Raw genomic sequence first — 21,183 nt, forward strand, 5'->3', positions numbered from 1 at the left:
ACGCCAGGTGGGAGAATCGCGGGAGTGCCGGGCGATTCACGCCACGCCGCCCTGGCACCCGCACGTGATTCTCCCACCCCCCCCCCCCTCCCGAAAACGGCGTGTCGCGTTTTACGACAGGCCGCTCGGAGAATCGCCGCTTGCCGTTTCTAACGGGCCGAGCGGCCTGCCTAATCCGACCGGTTCACGCCGGCGCCAACCACACCTGGTCGCTGGTGACAGTGGGGAAGAAGCTGTTTTTGAGTCTGTTCGTGCGTGTTCTCAGACTTCTGAATCTCCTGCCCGATGGAAGAAGTTGGAAAAGTGAGTAATTCCATTTCCTGTTCTTTCTGAGTATTTCTCAATATATCAGGCGGAGTGTGGCAAGTGACTATGTTTGGCAACAATGTGTCCTGCCCAATTCCTAAAGCACAGGAAGCTTCCCAACAAAACCACAGTACGCCCCACTCTTTGATCACTCTAGAAACAGAGAAAATGGGAACAGGAGTAGGCCCTTCGAGCCTGCTCCGCTCTTCAATGTGATCATGGCTGATGCTCTATCTCAACACCATACTCACGCGCTCACCATATACTCCTTTAGAGTCTAGAAATCCATCTACCTCCTTCTTAAAATATATTCAATGATTTGGCCTTCACAGTCTTCTGTTGTAGGGAATTCCACAGCTTCGCCACCCTCTGAAGGGAGAAGTTTCTCCCTATTTCAGTCCTAAATGCCTACACTGTATCCTGAAACTGTGACCCCTTGTTTTAGGCCTCCCCCAGTCATGTACTTGCCCAATCACTCAACTTGTCTTAATTACCTTGCAGTCTCTGAACATCCTCCTCACCATTCACTTTTGTGCCATCAGCAAACTTAGATATATTACATTGGGTTCCCTCATCCAATTATTGATATATATTGTGAATGGCTGGGACCCAAGTACTGCTCCCTGCGGGGCCCCCATGGGAGACCACCTGTCACTTTGAAAAAGACCCATTTATTATCATAGAATATCATAGAATTTACAGTGCAGAAGGAGGCCATTCGGCCCATCGAGTCTGCACCGGCTCTTGGAAAGAGCACCCTACCCAAGGTCAACACCTCCACCTTATCCCCATAACCCAGTAACCCCACCCAACACTAAGGGCAATTTTGGACACTAAGGGCAATTTATCATGGCCAATCCACCTAACCTGCACATCTTTGGACTGTGGGAGGAAACCGGAGCACCCGGAGGAAACCCACGCACTCACGGGGAGGATGTGCAGACTCCACACAGACAGTGACCCAAGCCGGAATCGAACCTGGGACCCTGGAGCTGTGAAGCAATTGTGCTATCCACAAGGATGCCGTGCTCTCCTGTTTATTCCTGCTCCCTGTTCCCTGTCTGCTAACCAATTCTCAATCAATGCCAATATATTACCCCTATTCCTTTGTGCTTTAATTTTACACACTAACCCCTGATGTGGGACTCCTGACAATCCAAATACACAACTCCACTGCTTCGGCCTGATCTGTTCTGCTAGTTATGCCTCAAAAAAATGTCCTTGTCATAAATCCATGTTGATGTTGTCTATTCCTGTTGATACTTTCTGTGTGCCCTGTCATCACACCCTTTATAACAGACTCTAGCATATTACCTACTCCCGGTATTAGGTAAACCGGCCTGTAATTCCCTGTTTTCTTCCTCCCTCCTTTTTAAATGGTGGGGTTACATTTGCCGCCCTCCAATCTGCCAGGACTGTTCCAGAATCAACAGAGTTTTGGAGGATGACCACCAACGCTTCCACTACTTTCGTCATCACCTTATTACGATCCCGGACTGGACCCCAACAGTGGCGAGGACACTGGACAGAAACCCCAATACTTTATTTATAATGTTGTAACACTGTGAGGGAAGGATACCTCACTCCAGGAGTGGTTTCACACAAAATAAGGATATGATACATTAAAACAAACTTTATTACTAACACAGTATTCAAATATCTTTAACATCACACAAGAAAATAGCTAACAATTACCCCTTAAGCAATGCTAATGTAGTGTCACAGTAACCCTTAAATGCTATATTTACTTCTACTCAAACAAGAGACCTATCACAGATCTCAATCCACTTTTAAAAACTGTTAGCAGACACAGGCACACTTCTTTAAGAGATGTTCTTTGAGGCTGTTTTAAAAGATAAACCTGAGTCCTGTCAGAACAATGCAGGAGCTCTAGCTGAGGTCTTCAGAAACTCTCTTCATTGTCTGATTTCCAGGAACCCACTGAAATGCCTGCTTTTCTACAACATGCCTGGTACACTCGCTCTTTCTGTTGGCTGCACCACCTCACCAAACTGAAAATGGACGCGGTTCAACGGGACAATTTCGAAGAGTCATTTTGGGAACGTGTGGTAGGCTCTTTCTCCACGGCCGGGCTGGCGAGATCGTGGCCCATCGTCAGCAGCACTTAATGCCGAAAATGAGCCTCCAAGAGCTTCTGGCCATTACTGGCTGTCTCGCCGTCTGATTCGCCTGAATGGGGCATCAGCGTCTCGCCACTGACAAGATGGAGCTGCTTTTAAACGCTCCCTCGCCACTCACTCCCAGTCAACACACAAGCATGGCAGCACGCAGACCTTCTCCTCGCTGTGACGCTGCCAACCTAGCCAGGCTTCTCAATGACGTCAATGCAAGGCAGGACATCCTGTTCTCCCAAGGGGGTCAGAGGACCAGTAGCAGGGTCAGCCACTCCTGCCGCTTGGGAAGTAGTAGGAGCGGCTATCATTGCGGGAAGTATGACCAGAAGGAGCAGCGTCCTATGTCAGAAGAAGATCAATGACCTCCACCGAAATACAAGGGTAAGTTACCAAATCTCTCCTGGCATCAGTCCTGCCTGCCACCCCTCAAATTGCCAAACCCCCCTCCCCCCAACAGATCACTGGCTGGCGCACTGACCCACACAGGCCACCTGCTATCGACCCCCCTGACCCATCAAGTGTGCAGCTCACAAAGCCCTCTCTTTGTACCCACAATAAGCGTGAAAGGGGCAAGATGGGGGGGTGCGGCGGAGTCCCAGAGATCCAAGTCCTCACCCCTATGAGGAACGGGCCCTGGAGATCGCGGGGTAGTCCAAGGAGAGAGTAGTCACTGACAGCGAGGTTGGCCTGCGTCACAGAGGTGAGGATCCATGGCGTGTTTCAAGTGAGTTGTTCATGTCAGACAAAATGATCCTTTCCTCCCACTGACCACATGTCCAGTGTCTCGCAGGATCCTGACCTGATGAGGCCGGGCCATCCGGAGTCATTCTCCCCCCGCCAACCAAGAGACCACCTTGGAAGAGAGCTCTGAGCAGACCACCATCGAGACGTCACAGTTCTCACCCACACCTTCCACCAGCTCAGAGACACACACCTCGGTGGGCAACATTAGTGGACAGGGCTCTGGAGCACAATCTGTTGGGAACCACACAGTTGCTGATGTACATCAGGTGGAGGCAGGACATCTAAGGGAATCAGCAGTCGGAGGTCTGCTGGATCCCAGGACTCAGCTGGGTCCCAGTCAGATGCCGAGCCTCTGGACAAGGTTCTTCCAGAGCTGATGCAGGTGATAGGCCAGAACCGTGACATTTAGGAGGAGATGCCAGGTACATTCCAGCGACTGCATGGCCGATTGGAGGAGTCCCAACATCGCAGGAGATGGTGCCGACCAGGCATGGCACCAAGGTCAACACTGCTAGGGTGACGACCACACTGGAAAGCTGGGAGCACAACGTCCATGTCTTGACTGGTGGTGCCCACGGCATGACTCAGTCTGTGATGACCATGGCTGAGGGCCTCGACATCATGTCCCAGTCAATGAGGGACATGTCCCAGAGGCAAGTGGACATTGCCGAAGGACCCCAGAGCATGGCCCAATCACTGAGCACCATTGCTGAGGGCCTCGACACTATGGTGCAGACAATAGAGAGCCGCCAGTACTGGCAGAGCCAAATGACGCAGAGGCCTCTGGACCTCACTCTAGTTTCCCCTCCATCCCATGCAGACCTCTAGGGCCCTACAGGCACTGTCAGGGAGGAGGATGTGCTGAAGGCCAATCCAGGTCCTTCCACCAAGGAGACGACGGCGACCTCCAGTTCTCTTGAGTCCCCCTTCTCCTGATACCGGCGTATCTCAAGGACAGTGGGCAGAACATGGTGGCACAGAGACGCCTGTGGCACCAGTAAGTTGGCCGGGGTCCTCCGGTCCAGACCCTTGAGGGGACGTCCGCCAAGGGCATCGAAGGCCACAGGGCACGGGAAGCAGCAGGCTGCCTTTGTCTCTGATGTGTATCCTGGGGACACAGCTAGACCTAGCAGTAAACCATGAAAGAGGGGAGAAAGGCACGATATGTAGCTGGGGGAATGGAAATGTCAATTGTTCACTATTAAAACATCTTCCACCTGATACATGTGAAGTCTCTGCCACATTAATCTTCACAGTGGGCCCCACCCTATGTTGTCCTCCGCTCCCCCCCCCCTCCTGAGATCAAAGCCCCCCAAATATAGACCCCGCTCAGAGGATAGGGGTGAGCATGCTGTCGGCAGAAAGACAGGAGTCAGACTTTGGCATAAACTGAGGAGCTAAACTAGAGCTCACCTCACAGCGAGTGATCATCACTCTCCTGCCTTGTATATTGGCCCCACTGACAGTGCCAACACAGGCCCATCACCCTGGGGTGTTGTTACACAGACCCTTGGAGGGTGGAACAGAGTGGTTGGGGAGGGAGCAGCGTGATGGGGAAGAGGAGATTGCGGGGGAGGGGGGTAATTGGGTGGGAAGGAGGGAAATGGTGGGGAAGGTGGTATTGAGGGGGAAAGGAGAGAAATTGGAGAGGGGGATTGGAGGAAAGGAGGGATGGGGGGATTGAGGGGGTAAGAGGGAAAGGAGGGGGGAAGGACGGAAATGAGTGGAGGGGGGATTGGGGTAAGGAGGGAAATGGTAGGGGAGGGTTTGAGCTGAGGGACATAGCCTCATCCTATGTGAATCTGGGGAGGACGAGGACCTCCCTGGTCCTCTGGCATGTTAGACCGTGGCTGCCGCCTGTCTTCCATACTCCAGCTCCTTCTGCGGCTCCTCCCTGGGTTCGTCCTCCAGCCTCTCTTGCTGCACCTCCTCAAACAAGGCCGCATGTCCCTCCTCCTCCTCCTTCTGCCGCATGTCACCTCGCTGCTGTGCCAGGTTGTGGAGGGCACAGCAGGCCACCACAAAGCGGGAGACTCTTTGGGGGGTGTAATGCAGGGCAGCACCAGAGTGGTCCAGGCATCGTAACTGCACTTTGAGTAGTCTAATGGCAGCACAGCTGGCAGTACTGGCCTCATTATAACAGTGACAAGCTGCCATTTTTTGCGTGGTAGCAATCGGGCTGGGAGTGCCCTGCCCAGCTTTTTCCAGAGGGTGGTGGGTGCCTGGAACGCTTTGCCGGCGGAGGTGGTAGAGGCGGGCACGATAGCATCCCTACAGTGCAGAAGGAGGCCATCCAGGCCATCGAATCTGCACCGATCCTCTGAAAGAGCAACCTACCTAGGCCCACACCCCCAACCTGTCCCCATAACCCCACCTAGCCTTTTGGATACTAAGGGAAAATTTAGCATGGCCAATCCACCTAACCTGCACACCTTTGGACTGTGGGAGGAAATCGGAGCACCCGGAGGAAACCCACGCAGACACGGGGAACACGTGCAAACTGCACGCTGACAGTCACCCAAGGCCGGAATCGAACCCGGGTCCCTTGGCGCTGTGAGGCAGCAGTGCTAACCACTGTACACCATGCCACCACTATGTGGGTAATGAACATTGGCCTGGCAATGGCACCCACATCTCAAGAATACATTTGAAAGCAATCAAGCTGGAAAAGATCGGCTCAACTGTTCTAGGCACCAGCAATACATAGTGATTTCTTAAATCAAAATGAATGTTGCTTTCTCTTTCTCTGCACAAACTCAGAGTGCAAAATCCAAGCCAGCCAGAGAGAAACTCCAAGCCTTTCCAACACGCTCCCATTGGAGTGGCAGTGGGGGTGTGCCAGAAGGCACCTTCGGGTTAGCATGCCCTTGAAAAGACTGTCAGAAACACAGAACCACTGGTACCATTTTCAAGCTCATCCTCTTATAGAATTATTCATCCACCTACCACAACATATTTAATTTCCATCACAGGAATGCGAAACTTTCTCTCTGGGATCTTCTTACTTCTGCTCGAGTTTACCTGCCAGTATATAATTGAACATGAATTAACATTTTGGGTCTACGGGAGTAATTGGAGACATGTTATGTGGAGAGTGTAGCTGGTCAGGAGGATCAGATGATTTTGGACCTATCGTTCCAAAAATTGCCAACCTCCACGATTTAATTCCTCTTGGCATGTCTGGCTCTGATGCAGATTAACTGACAGAGACTTATTGCCGTGATTACTCATCATGTCCATTATCATTGTATCATGAGATTAGCAGAATGGTAGAAGGTGAATTAGCAATCTTTGCTCTTTTTTGCCTCTATCAATTCCCATATCACTGTCAATGCTCTATTTAAAATGTTGTCGTTGTACCGCAAGTATTCTCAGGGTTTGTGCTTTTGAGTTAATTTGCACGGCCATGAATATGATTTATTTATAATAGAACAACTCCCAGGCGCTCCTTTGCCACCTTCCAAGCTTGGTGCTCATGCAGTTGATCAAGAACATTGATTACTGCAACATGTTCCGGCATAAGAAAGGTCAAGTCCAATTCCTTTCAACAGACCACGTTCATGTTGCTCTGTTAAACTGAATTAAACTTATTTATTCTTGAGCGATGGGTATAACAGCCAAGAGAAAACTGCAAGGGTCAATCTTGATAACGATGGTCTTTTTTGTTGGCCACATTGAATGGAAGAATAGAATCGTAGAATCCCTACTGTGCATTTAGCCCATCGAGTCTGCACCGACACTCTGAAAGAGCACTCCACCCAGGCCCACTTCCCCATCCTATTCCTATAACTCCTTAACCTAACCTACATATCTTTGGACACTAAGGGGCAATTTACCGCGGCCAATCCACCTAACCTGCACATCTTTGGACTGGAGAAAATCCAAGCCTTTCTAACACATTTGCTGGACAATAATGGGAAGTGTGTCTGTGATTTGCTGATCGGTGACAAATTGGGAAATTTGGACACACATAACAAGAACGACCCTGAGGCGAGTGATTCTGCGCTGACTAACTCACCTACTGACTCCCCAAGGCTGTCCACCATGTACAAGGGACAAATAGGAGCGTAATGGAATTCTCTCCACTTGCCTGGCCGAATGCAGCTCCAACAACACTCAAGATGCTTGACAACATCCAGGTCAAAGCAGCCCGCTTGATTGGCACCCCATCCACAAATATTCAATCCCTCCACCACCGACGTACAGTGGCAGCAGTGCTTATAATTTACAAGATGCACTGCAGGAACTCACCAAGGTCCATTAAATAGAACCTTCCAACCCCATGACCACTACAATCTAGAAGGACAAGGGCAGTAGATACATTGGAACACCACCACCTGGAAGTTCCTCTCCAAGTCACTCACTATCACTGGCTTGTGTCCACACGCATCTCCTTGCTATCTCTTACCCAATCTTCAAATGAACCCTGAAGATCTGCTTCATTAACCAATCACCCCTCTTCACTCACCTTGCCCAATTGTTGGTATTTATTTTCCCCTCTGTGAAGCTGGGTGAAAATCCTGGAAATCCCTCCCTATCAGCATTGTGGCTGTACCTGCATCACATGGACTGCAGCGGTTCAAATAGGCAGCTCACCACCACCATCTCAAGGGCAATTAGGGATGGGCAATAAATGCTGGCCTGGCCAGGGATGCCAATATCCCAAGAACGAATCGTTCAAATAAAATCTAAAATGCTGCTGAATTAAAATTAGGAAACTGTCAGGATTGGATCAAATATCCATTTCACACCCTGACTTCAATGCAGAGTACGCTCGGACTGGGCACAGAATGGGGGCCAAACTGAACTCGCCCTGTCCCTGTCGGGTGGGTTAGGTACATTGAGGCTATGATATCCATTTAATGGTAAATGTTACATTACTCAATCCTGGCCCAATTGCATTCGAAATGTAACAACAGTTTTGTATTCATAACTCTCCTTCACATCCAGTAAAACATTGCAAGATGCTTCACAGAGGGGAAACTAAATATGAACAATAGTGCAAGGAGAGTGATGAGAGGTGATTGGTTAATGAAGCAAGGTTCATGGTTCATTTGAAGATTGGGCAAGAGATGGCAAGGGGATGAGTTGCCGAGTGCGATCGCAAGCCAGTTAATGATGGGACAAAGTGAAGAAAGACTCACTTAAACTTGCACTGACCTTATAAAGTGTTTGTAAAATTGTTAATGAATCATGTAGTTCGGACTCGTCCTTCAAGGTGCCCTCCACAGTGAGTTTAAGAAGTTGCTTTGATTTTTTTTGATACATATCCACAAGGCGCATGAAGAAATAATAAGGCATTGTACTCCACCAGCATTCTAGTCAAGAAAGAGCACAGAAATGTTCATGCCAAATAAAACACAGCTGATCAGAAGATATCCCTTCAAAAAATCAAACAGAATGATGGACTGGAAAGACAGAACAGTGGATGCTATGCTGAAAACAATGGTGTCAGTTCTTTGCCAATAGCTTCCTCAGGAGACCATGGGTGGGATTTTCCAGTCGTGCCAATGGCCAGGATTTTCCAGTGAAAGTCAATGGACCTTTGGCTGGCTCTCCAAATCTTCCGTTCCTGCCTGAGATGGCTCCGATCCCCTGCCCATGTTTATGTGGTGTTTCCGCTGGAGTTCTGATCAGGAGTGTTTTCAATGACATCTTAATGTTAACACAAAACTTACCAAGAATTTTGAGATAACTTTCTTTGAGCGAGAGAATGGCTTTGTTTAAAGAGTCTGTCAGCGTTGCGGTGTCTGTCAGCACAGCGATGAGTTCTGGGAGAATAATGTAAACCCGCATTGTTTCCACACAAGCTGGAGATCGAGGTAATGACGGGATCAGTTTATCTTGCACTGCGTTCTTCACCTGTAAAACAGTGAATGTCAGCGGCAGGATTGTATCTTCATTAAACTAACTAAAGTCCATTTTAAACACGGTGCAAAAAATCAAATCCAAAATGTGCTTCCCCCAAATTCCATGACATCACATTATAGGATTGTTAATTTTCACAGGTGAATTCCTGTGACAAAATATATAATCACCCTGGTTAATAACTGATTGCAATGCAGATGTTCACACGTTGGTGGGTTATTGTAGTTGACGGGAGCATTGCTAACAAGACTTCGTGCATTCCATGCAACACATTCGCATTCGTGAAAACAATTGCATCTAGCAGGATTCCATGCAATAATTCCGAGAGCAATCAAAAGGACTTTTCCGACATTGGGAGAAGATTGTGACTGTCATTTTATAATTTGGACATCAGAGCTAGACAGCAAAAAAACATGTTTTAAATGCTTCGTAAGAATGACATTTTCTTTTCATTTTGGAAGTTTATCAGTGTGTCCTGTTTGAAGGGTTAGGAATCTGAAGTATATCCAACAAACGTTTTGGGGGCAGTTCCACGTTGTGTGTGGATTTCAAATCACAGCTCAACCCAAATTCCCAGCATCAAGTAACAATAAGAATTAACACTTGCATAATGTGCATAGTGTATTAAAATGTGCCCTCTGCAACTGGGTATTTTCTGGGTTCAAATTTTTCCACATAATGAATGAAATTATTACTGTGAAACAAATAAATTCTGCAACACACTGTGTCTGAATAGAATCATTTTGTTACTTGGGACAAGAGGAGAAAGCAAGGTGTCTCTCAGAATACATAACAACAATGTAGGTGGAGCAAATTAGTTTGTGAAGGGATGGAGTGTATTTTATTGGCAAATACTGCTATGAAATCCAGTTCTAATGAGCTGGGTGTAAAACCGCATCAGTTCAATTGAAAGGCCCAAACTTGATTGGCAAGTTTGTCAGGCCTCCCCGTGGCATGTTTCTTGGTGACGGAAGGCAACCCACTGTTGGCCAGCAGTGGGGTCTTCTGATCCTTCCATTGAATCCACCCCGGTGGCGGGGGTGCGCTGTCTGCGGGACTGGAAGATCCTGCATCATGAACAGATACAAGATCTCGCCCTATTATTGTGGATGCATGGTCAGCTCTCAACAGTGGTTAAGAGACTGGACCAGAAACATAACTTGTTTAAGCTTTATGATGATGCAGAAAGATCATTTCATTCCAGGAGTGATAATGTAAGAAATAGAGCTTGGTTGTTTTATGAACAAATTGTATTAAAAGAAAAGAAAACAATATTTAAACTCTTAAACTTCAACCCTAAGAATTACAGATTACATGCAGTTTCTCAATCTTAACATACTAGTTCCCATTAGACAACACTGTAACAACATACAGCTCTCATGCCACTTTCACAGGAAGACAAAGGCAATACTTGCATTTACAAAGCTATTTTTCTTCTGGTTAGGGACATTTGTTCTGAACCCTTTTTCCAAAGCTTGCTTCAGTGGCAACTTTCATCACCTTCTCAGTTGATTTCCAAAGCTTTCTCACTGCCCGTTCAAAACAGGACTTTCTGTTTCTCTCTCTCTCTCTAAGCTCGACACAGCTCCTCACACAAAAGAACAGTGCCATACTATTGATATGCAACTAACCTCCCATTGGCAGACAAAGGGGCCATCAGACTCTGTAATGGGCTAATAGCTGGTCAGACAGTGGTGTCCCGAAGAACAATGGATCTGGGGCATCCTGTGTATTCCCACTAATGAGTTTAAGTCTCACTGGGACACTGTAACTCAGCCAGGTGTGGGTGTATCCCTTGGACTCCTAGTAATAGCATTTTCTGTCCGTCGCTTTAATCCCTAAATTGCCTGTTAGATCTTCAATATAATTTCTGGACCCATTTCCCAAATATTTCTCTTGCGTAACAGTATTTATCTGATGTTGACCTGCGGTGAACTTGCTACATCTTCTGCTTATATTTCAGCTGACAGCTCCATTAATTGTTCATGAGTGTAGTGATTTTGGGACAGCACTAAAGCAACGAGAGGGGTTGAGCTGTTCAAAGCCAGCGGTGAGAAAAAGGCTCAAGGTGAATCAGCAGCTCAAATTACATCAGGGAATTGACTGAGATGGAAAAGGCAGGCAGATGTGGTGCAGAGTGATCTGCCGATTTACCACGAGCCTGATGCCACTACTGGCTAGAGACCAGTTTCACCTCCTGTACATTTTCAAATTTCAGAAACTTGTGTCTGTGAAGGATTAAAATCAAATATTTCCATTTATTGATGTAAATCCCTCAGCACCTTTCACCACAACACTAATAATAATTGCTTATTGTCACAAGTAGGCTTCAATGAAGTTACTGTGAAAAACCCCTATGATGTCAGATTAACTATGATGAGAGAACCTTCTGGTAAACAGGATAGGGTACCAGGGCTTGGAGTAAGGTGACATCAAGCAGATTTACACACTGCTGTCAGACATCAACCTATATCTTTTGGCATCTTTACCAGAATATCTGCACAGTGAAATCCAGTCTTATTGAACTTTAAAGGGCTGAGTCTTTGGCTTAGTTGCAGTGTTCCGGCGCTTCTGGTTAGGGACATTCATTCTGAACCCTTTTTCCAAAGTACAGGTTGCCTCGGTGGAAACTTTCATCACCTTCTCAGTTGATTTCCAAAGCTTTCTCGCTGCCTGTTCAAAACAGGACTTTTTTCTCTCTCTCTCTCTCTAAGCTCGACACAGCTCCTCATACAAAAGAACAGAGCCATACTATTGATATGCAACTAAACTCGCATTAGCAGACAAAGGGGCCATCAGACTCTATAATGGGCTAATAGCTGGTCAGACAGTGGTGTCCCGAAGAACAATGGATCTGGGGCACCCTATGTATTCCCACTAATGAGTTTAAGTCTCACTGGGACACTGTAACTCAGCCAGGCGTGCGCGTATCCCTTGGACTCCTGAATCGAAAGGTTCATGGTTCAAACCCCTCTCCAGACATTCTGAGTGAGTGGTTCTGAATCCTGGATTGTTATCCATCAGGATACTCGGGGTCAGTGGGTTATTCCTTCCCCTCACTGTATAAAATGTGAGAGCTCATAGAATGTATGGTGTACCATACTATTCAACCTTAGGGTTGACATAAAGTTGATTACAATAGCTGATATTCATTTGGTGCCTTCAACAGAATAAAACCTCCCGGGCATTTCACAGATGCATTCTAAAATAAATGAGACACTGAGCTATGTGGGGGATATTAGTGTGGATTAACAATAGCATAGTCAAAGAGTTGGGTTTCAAGGAACACGTTCAAGGAAGTAAGGGAGGCAGAGAGTAAGAAATGTTTAGTGAGGGAGTAAAATACATTCCAGTATTTTTAGGTGTGAGAAACTCTGAGGTTCTGAGTAGTGATTAGTCAGTAACATTACCTTTTCCAACACTGAGGGTTTATTATCCAACTTCAGGAATGCCCGATATACTGCAGACATGTCCAGGCCGGACATCTCTCCGTTTGTGTTGAAATGGCCATCCTTGCTGTTTTGAAAGAGAGCAAGAATGATTATTAATGCATCGTGGAAACCATCAGATATTGTTCTTGCTTCTTTGATGTCACTGCTGATTGATTGAAGTACCAGCTCTTTGAACTGACTCAATTCTATATAGCGCTCTCAAACACAATGTGCTGCAGCTCAAACCATTGGAGTCGGTTTACACCTTCACCACCTGGGCAGTGATCTGGTAACCTGTGTTAAACAAATGGATGCTGTGGTATGAAGAGACAAAAGTCCAGCTCCTTTTCACAAACACCTTTATTTCACTTTAACAAACTCTACACTAAACTCAATCATTACATCACAAGATCCAGAGTCCACCTGAAGCCCCTTTACATATCAGTGTCAATCATTGAACACTTAACATAAATGAGATAATCATTGAACACTTAACATAAATGAGACAACTAATTGCAATGTCTCTTAACCCATTACTTAACAACCTGAATAAAGCTCTTACAGCCTCCACCCCTCCCCCCCGCCAACCTGGTATTTGCTCCATTTAAACTGTACCCTGTACCCCTTGGAATGTTAGGATTGGGGTCCATTTATCATCATTCAGCCTCTTTGTTCCTTGTGGAGTACAGGTCTTTTGCCTATGAAACTGATTCTGAGAAATCACATCCAACTCAACAATCACAACTTGCATTAAATGGCATCTCCAATGGAATAAAACCTCACCAGAGGCTTCATAAGAGTGTCATTAGACAGAGGGTTGACATCCAAGCCGGGGTTTTCTGATCTCAGTGCGCCCCGCTCCCACTACTCGCGAGAACAGAGAATTTAGCACTCGGCCAAAACTCCCGTTCACTGCTGCAGGACCGGCGAGTCCCACTAGCGTGAGGGACAAAGAATCCCGTCCCGAGTCAAAGAAGACAACATTGGGCCAGTTGATCTAAGGTGTATCAAGAGGTGGAGCACCTTAAAGGCGGCAAGGTGGTGAGCAGAGAGGGAATTCCAAAATTTAAGGCCTAAATGACTTTCAGCACAACCATCAATGGTGGGGTGAAAGCATCTGGAGATGCATAAGAGGCCAGTGTTATTTTTTCTTTCAAATTGTTGAAATTACTCAGAGGAAATTCTGGTCAATGAATTCGCAAACTGAACTTGACTGTGAGGAATGACTGACCCATCACTTGGCAAAGCCTTGATAGTTTGAGAGGCGACGGAAAGGGCAGGTGCTAAAACAGAATCTGTCCAGTTAAATCTCATGACAATCTTTCTGCACAATCCTTTAGCTCCTCCAACCTCCAACTGTTCAGCCGTGAGAACTCCCCTTGGGAAAACTGAGCCATATAAACACCAGAATATAAAAGCTATCCTCTGGGCCTTTAGTTCGTTTGGGCTTGGTTTGGGTGTGGGAAGAAAGCAACAAACTCAGATTGAATCTGTAAGAAGTCTAATTTTGATATGTTGACCCTAATTGTTCGGCAATAAAACATTTGCTTACCTGACATCCAGGAAACTTGCACTCAAACTTTGGGAAGAAGAAAATGCCTGAACGATTGACCTGTAAATGAAATTCAGATTAATTTAATTCACGTTATTGGCTTTTTAATGAAGAGAGATACCTATGGTCCTTTTTGGACTATGGTTAATTACCTACTTTTTTAAATGTTAAATATTTGGACTAATTTAAAGACAATTCAAATTCTCAGTAACGGTACATTTCTTTTCTTCGTTCATGGGATGTGGGCATCGCTGGGGGGGACAGTATTTATTGCCCATCCCTAATTGCCCCTCAATTGAGAGCTGGCTTTTAAGGGCATTTAAGAGTCAACTACATTGTTATGGATCTGGAGTCACATATAGGCCAGATCAGGAAAAGGTGGATTTTCTTCCCTAAAGGACATTAGTGAACCGGGTTTTTATGACAATTAACAATGGTTTCATGATCATCAAGAGACATATAATTTTTTTTAATTTTTTTTTATTTTTATAAATTTAGATTACCCAATTATTTTTTCCAATTAAGGGGCAATTTAGTGTGGCCAATCCACCTACTCTGCACATTTTTCGGTTGTGGGGGCGAAACCCACGCAGACACGGGGAGAATGTGCAAACTCCACACGGACAGTGACCCAGAGCCGGGATCGAACCTAGGACCTCAGCGCCGTGAGGCGGTTGTGCTAACCACTAGGCCACCGTGCTGCCCAAGAGACATATAATTTGAGATCTTTATTGAAGTCAAATTTCACCTTCTGCCTTGGTGGGATTTGAACCTAGATCCCCAGAGGATTACCCTGGGTCTCGGATCTCTAGATTACTAGTCCAGTGACAATACCACTACGCCACTGTTACCCCCTTCTGTTTAACATAAACACCAATAGTGAAATTATCCTCAGTGCCAACGTCACGCAATAGGCATCTTCAACGTGAATTAGAAACTGCATCAACTAAACATGTAGAAACTGAGATGAGATATGTTGGAAACTGCAACTACAGTGGAACTTCCTGGAGGATGATTGAAAATCGTCAGGGAATTGAGTCCTCTAGTTTGCACAGTAAACCAATGTCTTCGACATGGCATCCAACACAATATAGATTATAAACGCTACAGAAACCCTAAAAGCCCGCTGGTCCACTCTGCTGAAGTGTGAAGTGTGGCAGAGGTACCATTGACCTCAGACACTGACTTCACCAGCATATTCACATCTTCAATGGCTGCCTACAGAATATCAGGTGCATCTTGGGAGCCGATCTGATGGCATAACATTGGGAACACGCAACCCCAAAGGGCTGTGGATTCTCAGCATTTGAATATTTTCAAGCCTGAGATTTATAGATTCTTAGAATCTAAGGGAATCAAAGGATGGTGATTGGGCAGGAAAGTGGAATGCAGGTTGACGATCAGCCCTGATCTTATTGGATGGTGGAATGGGTTCAAGGTCGCGTCTGGCCTATTCCTGCCCTTATTTCCTATGTTCTTAACATACATGTACCACAAGACACTGGAATTAAATTTTCTGATTGGTGTTATTTAAACATTAGTATCAACTAATTCGAATTAGGTATGTTAATGCCAGATTGAACACCAACAGGCAAAATCTTGGCACGTGTTTGCCCGGTGGAGTTTGATGAAAAGTTCTGAAGAGAATTGTAGGGAAATAGGGGAAGGCAAACTGAACTATTCAGGAAGATAAATTACCTCATCGTGTTTCTGTCCAACTCCTTCTCGAGTACCCTGTCCACTTTCATGATTCTCTTCAAAGTATACAGTGCAGATGGGTCAACAGAGGACTCCAAACCCTAGATAGAGAAAAAGCAAGAACTCTAAATGTCCATCTGTACAACAAAGGATCCTGATCAGAAACACCAATTGTCTCCAGTGTAGACAATGGCCGCCGGGCTTGCGGGGGACTCACCATCAGAGAGACCGGAAGATTGCGGAAAGCCCTGCCCAACATTCATTCTCCTGCAATTCTCTCCCCTTCAAGTTTATATTCAATCACCTTTGAAAGTTACAATTGAATCTGTCACACTTTCAGGTTAATTAATGAATTTGTCAATTAATTAAATAAAGCCTGAGTTAATGATTTGGACCGAATGAATGTCCAATCCCATTGTGTGGTCTGGCACCACCAATACCTCCACATGACAACAAATGCCGCCACGTGGTCTGAAGGTGTACCTATCTTAGAACATAGAACGGAGAACAGTACAGCACAGAACAGGCCCTTCGGCCCTCGATGTTGTGCCGAGCTTTGTCCGAAACCAAGATCAAGCTATCCCACTCCCCGTCATTCTGGTGTGATCCATGTGCCTATCCAATTACCGCTTGAAAGTTCTTAAAGTGTCCGATTCCACTATCACAGCAGGCAGTCCATTCCACACCCTAACCACTCTCTGAGTAAAGAACCTACCTCGGACATCCCTCCTATATCTCCCATCCCGGACCTTATAGTTATGCCGCTTTGTAACAGCTACATCCACCCGAGGAAATAGTCTCTGAACATCCACTCTATTTATCCCACTCATCATATTATAAACCTCTATTAAGTCGCCTCTCATCCTCCTCCGCTCCTATGAAAAAAGCCCTAACTCCCTCAACCTTTCCTCATAAGACCTCCAATCCAGGCAGCGTCCTGGTAAATCTCCTTTTCACCCTTTCCAATGCTTCCACATCCTTCCTATAATGAGGTGACCAGAACTGCACACAATACTCCAAATATGGTCTCACCATGGTCCTGTACAGTTGCAGCATGACCCCACGGCTCTTAAACTCAAGCCCCCTGTTAATAAACGCTAACACACTATAGGCCTTCTTCACAGCTCTATCCACTTGAGTTGCCACTCAACCTTCAGAGATCTGTGGACATGAACCCCAAGATCTCTCTGTTCCTCCACATTCCTCAGAACCCTGCCATTGACCCTATAATCCGCATTCAAATTTGTCCTTCCAAAATGAATCTTCTTACCGCTTCATCACAGATCTGTACAAAGCTTTGGCTTCCTCCTGCAAGGATTCTTCTCACAGCTGGTTTGGTTGTCAGGCCTGTCAAATTGCACAAACACCGATTACATGGACAGCAATATTGGTTAAAATATGTGCCAGCCAGTTCTTTACTATGTCATATGTTAATTCTACACCTGCATCCCTTTCTTGTCATGTTCTTGTCTTACAAATGCCATTCTTAGTATTCCTAATGGAAACTGCCACCGTAATTACACACTCACACGGCCTAAGATTTTGCAGCGCCATCAGTGGAGCAAGGGTGTAATTGCAGTGTGACATGTTTATATAGGACATTTCCACTGTAAATATAGACGTAGGGATTTGTCATGTAAATAAATAAAAATAAGATCAAAAGTATACGTTAAAAGTGGACTGAATTATGTCTGTGCACACTGATTCAGTTTACCCCAGTCTCTTATGTTCCGCCACCTGAAACTACGGGCGCAATTTACAGGCCTCGTCGCGCCTGACTTGGTGACACGGTTGCACAGTGGTTTGCACAGTTGCTTCACAGCTCCAGGGTCCCAGGTTCGATTCCTGGCTTGGGTCACTGTCTGTGCGGAGTCTGTACGTTCTCCCCGTGTCTGCGTGGGTTTACTTCGGGTGCAGGTTAGGTGGATTAGCCATGATAAATTGCCCTTAGTATCCAAAAAAGGTTACGTGTGTTACTGGGTTACGGGGATAGGGTGGAGGTGTGAGGTGCACTTTCCAGGGGCTGGTGCAGACTCGATGGGCGAATGGCCTCCTTCTGCACTGTAAATTCTATGATTCTATGACACGGCTAGGCTGATGAATCTCACAAGAGGCCTCACAAGAATCTCACTCATTTAAGTATGACTAGGCCATATTCTCCAGGAGCCCGGGAACTAACGACCTCGTTAGCAAGGCCTGGAACAGGTGCCATTTAGTACTGGTTTGGAATTTAGAAGGATGAGGGGGGATCTTATAGAAACATTTAAAATTATGAAGGGAATCGATAGGATAGATGCGGGCAGGTTGTTTCCGCTGGCGGGTGACAGCAGAACTAGGGGACATAGCCTCAAAATAAGGGGAAGTAGATTTAGGACTGAGTTTAGGAGGAACTTCTTCACCCAAAGGGCTGTGAATCTATGGAATTCCTTGCCCAGTGAAGCAGTTGAGGCTCCTTCATTACATGTTTTTAAGGTAAAGATAGATAGTTTTTTGAAGAATAAAGGGATTAAGGGTTATGGTGTTCGGGCCGGAAAGTGGAGCTGAGTCCACAAAAGATCAGCCATGATCTCATTGAATGGCGGAGCAGGCTCGAGGGGCCAGATGGCCTACTCCTGCTCATAGTTCTTATGTTCTTATGGTCCACATAAAAGTGAATCCGGCCTATTACCAACTGGGGTGACGCCCAGGCCTTTGGAGACCCCTGAGTGATCAGTGACAGGGCAGGATGGCCCCCTGGCCTCCCTCTGGCACCCAGGTACCTTGGCACTGCCACACTGGCACTGCTCAGTTGGCACTCTGACAGGGGCACTGCCAGGGTGCTCGGGTGGCAGTGTCAGGGTGCCCAGGTGGCACTGCCAAGGGTCTGGGCCCATGGGGCATCCATGCGCATGAAAGGGGTAATGGGGGGGTACGATAGGGCCTAATAAAGGTTGGGGGAAAGAAGGGTGAGGGTCCAGACAGTGTGGGGTGGTCCAAAACAGGGTATGGAGAGGCCTGAAAAGGGAGGGGACCCTCAGCAACCCCATAGCGGGTTTCCTCACTTGGGGTGGAGTGTTGTGATACCCATGTGTGCGGGGGGGGGTGACATTGCCCGTGGGTGGGGTGTAGGGACCCTCAACCTCACATAGAGATTGGGGGATCCTTTCAAAATGGCGCCCCAAACTCTGAGGAGCTGGTCTCACCGGTGTCTTCAGCCCTCCAGTGTTGAAAGCATTTGTGAGGGCGCAATTCTCCGGAAAGATTTCCAAGTATGGTAGCGAGATGGAATTGCCGTGAGTTTCCCAGTATCCGGCCCAGCGAGGCCGGCAATGCAATCCAACGTTAATTGGTCCCCTTAACGATGCCCCACGGGCTTCTCGTCGCAAATGAAGGCTCATCAGCTGATTCGCCGGCACCGCGCGCCAGCCCCCCACTAACAAGGTCGAGCAGCACTTACTCAGCCAACCCCAGCCTGCTCGCAACAATGGCACCCAGGAGACCGGACCCAAGATTCAGGGATGCAAATCTGGAGAGGCTTCTGGACGCGGCGGAGGCCAGGAGGGATGTCCTGTTGCCCTGAGGATCCTGGAGAATCAACCATAGGGTAGCCAGGGCTGACTGGGATGAGGTAGCGACGGCTGTGAGCGCCGCGAGTGTGGCCAGGAGGACTGACCTTCAGTGCCGGAAAAATATCAACGATCTAAACAGGGCAGCATGAGTGAGTAGTCACCAAGCCCCCCCCCCCCCCCCCCCCCCCCCCGCCCACCAGTGAGACTTATCCACCCCTACGTGACTATCCACCCCCAACTCTCCATGTGACCACAACCCTCCCTCCACTCCCCCCTCCCTTCAACCCCCCCAACCCGTACTTCGCAACCCCCCCCCCCCTCACCCATCACTGTAAACCACGTGTGTGGCTAATGATGCCCTCTCTGTGTCTCCTCAGGAAAAGCCCACCCATAATCGTCAGGAGAGTGCCCAGACTGGCAGTGGGGTGCCAGACTTACGAATCCTCACCTCCTTCGAGGAGCGTGCCCAGGATGTGACTGTTGTGGCTGAGGTCACCAACGCTGAGGTTGGCGGACGCCGCAGAGGTGAGGAACTGCCTTGCCCCACCTGGAGGACATGTCAAGCGGGAGTTGTTGTTGCCTTACTGACTGACCCATCCCTCCCATTGACCACAAGTCCATTCTCCCACAGGTCCTCCAGCCGACAGCGCCGGCCCATCTGGGGTGACCCCTTCTCCAGCATCCCAGGAGACCACCTCGGAGGGGAGCTCTGAGGAAGACATGATCGAGGCACCACAGCTGTCATCCCCACCCCCCACCAGAGCAGATACACGCACCTCGGTGGGAAATGTTAGTGGTCAGGCTTCTGGGGCACAATCTGGTGAGGACCACACTGCTGCTGATGTACATCAGGTGGAGGCAGGAACCCCCAGGTGAGACAGCAGTCGGAGAGCTGCTGGATCCCAGGACCCAGCTGGGTACCAGCCTGATGCTGAGCCTGTGGAACAGGATTACCCGGAGCTGATGTAGACATTAGGGAGCGGCCGGGACATTCAGAGGGGCAGACATCAGCGGCACTCCAGCAAGTCCATAGCTGCCTGGAGGAGCCCCAGAGACGACGGGCACAAGAGATGTTGTCCGCAAAGCATGGCACTGAGGCCAAAACTGCTAGGGTGGTGACCGCAGTGGAGAGCTTGGTGCACAATGTCAGCACCAGTAGTGAAGGTGTCCAAGGCATCTCACAGTTGGTGACAGCCATGACTGAGGGTCTCGGCAGAACGTCCGACTTGATGGGGGATGTGACCCAGTACCAGGCTGACCTTGATGAGGTTCTGTGGGACATGTCCCGCTCTCAGATGGGAACGGCCGAGGCTCTCCGGAGCTTGTCCCAGTCTCAGGCAGACATTGCCGAGGCGCTGCAGCCACGTCTCAGTCACTGAAGAGCATCGCCGTGGACATCGACCTAATGATGTAGACCATGGGAAACCGCCAGGGCTGAGAGAGCCAAACGATGCAGGGGCAGCCGGGGCTCGAACCAGCTGTCTTTCCTTCACAAGGTAAACCCCAGGGCCCAGTGGGCAACGAGCGGGAGGAGGGGGTGACCGGTGCCAACCCAGACCCGTCCCATGGAGTGGCGATGGTGGCCACCAGCTCCCCCGAGTTCCCTCCCTCTGATGAGGCCGCATCTCACAGTCAGCACCCGGGACAGGGTGGCACAGCTGTGTATGTGCCATCAACAATTGAGCCGAGGCCCCAGAGTCCCCAGAGGGCGCCCACATGGTAATCAGCTGGTCGCCTCCACCTCCGATATGGATCCTGGGACACACCTAGACGTAGTGGTAGAGCTAGGAGGGCCGAGAACATCGAGGGTCACTGAGGGCACTTGGGGAGGAGGGAATGGGGTGGGAGGAGTAGGTAGAGGTGTGAGTGGGGTGGGGGAGGGGGGCACCATCAGGAGAGTC

The 21,183-nt window shown here is 48.0% G+C and overlaps 1 protein-coding gene across 1 annotated transcript in view; it reads right to left on the reverse strand.

Annotated features, from left to right (window-relative positions):
• LOC119963672 (probable E3 ubiquitin-protein ligase HERC3) overlaps positions 1–21,183 on the reverse strand; it is a 71,013-nt gene that overhangs the window by 21,707 nt on the left and 28,123 nt on the right. The window contains exons 8-14 of the mRNA XM_038792989.1: positions 17,005–17,081; positions 15,735–15,835; positions 14,037–14,096; positions 12,464–12,569; positions 8,864–9,047; positions 8,346–8,503; positions 6,132–6,206 (exon numbers count right to left, since the gene is read on the reverse strand). Of these exons, the coding sequence (XP_038648917.1) occupies positions 6,132–6,206; positions 8,346–8,503; positions 8,864–9,047; positions 12,464–12,569; positions 14,037–14,096; positions 15,735–15,835; positions 17,005–17,081 (761 nt within the window). The remainder of the gene's footprint in view (positions 1–6,131; positions 6,207–8,345; positions 8,504–8,863; positions 9,048–12,463; positions 12,570–14,036; positions 14,097–15,734; positions 15,836–17,004; positions 17,082–21,183) is intronic.

Source organism: Scyliorhinus canicula, chromosome 3, assembly GCF_902713615.1.
Source record: "Scyliorhinus canicula chromosome 3, sScyCan1.1, whole genome shotgun sequence".
Taxonomy (NCBI): Eukaryota; Metazoa; Chordata; class Chondrichthyes; order Carcharhiniformes; family Scyliorhinidae; genus Scyliorhinus; species Scyliorhinus canicula.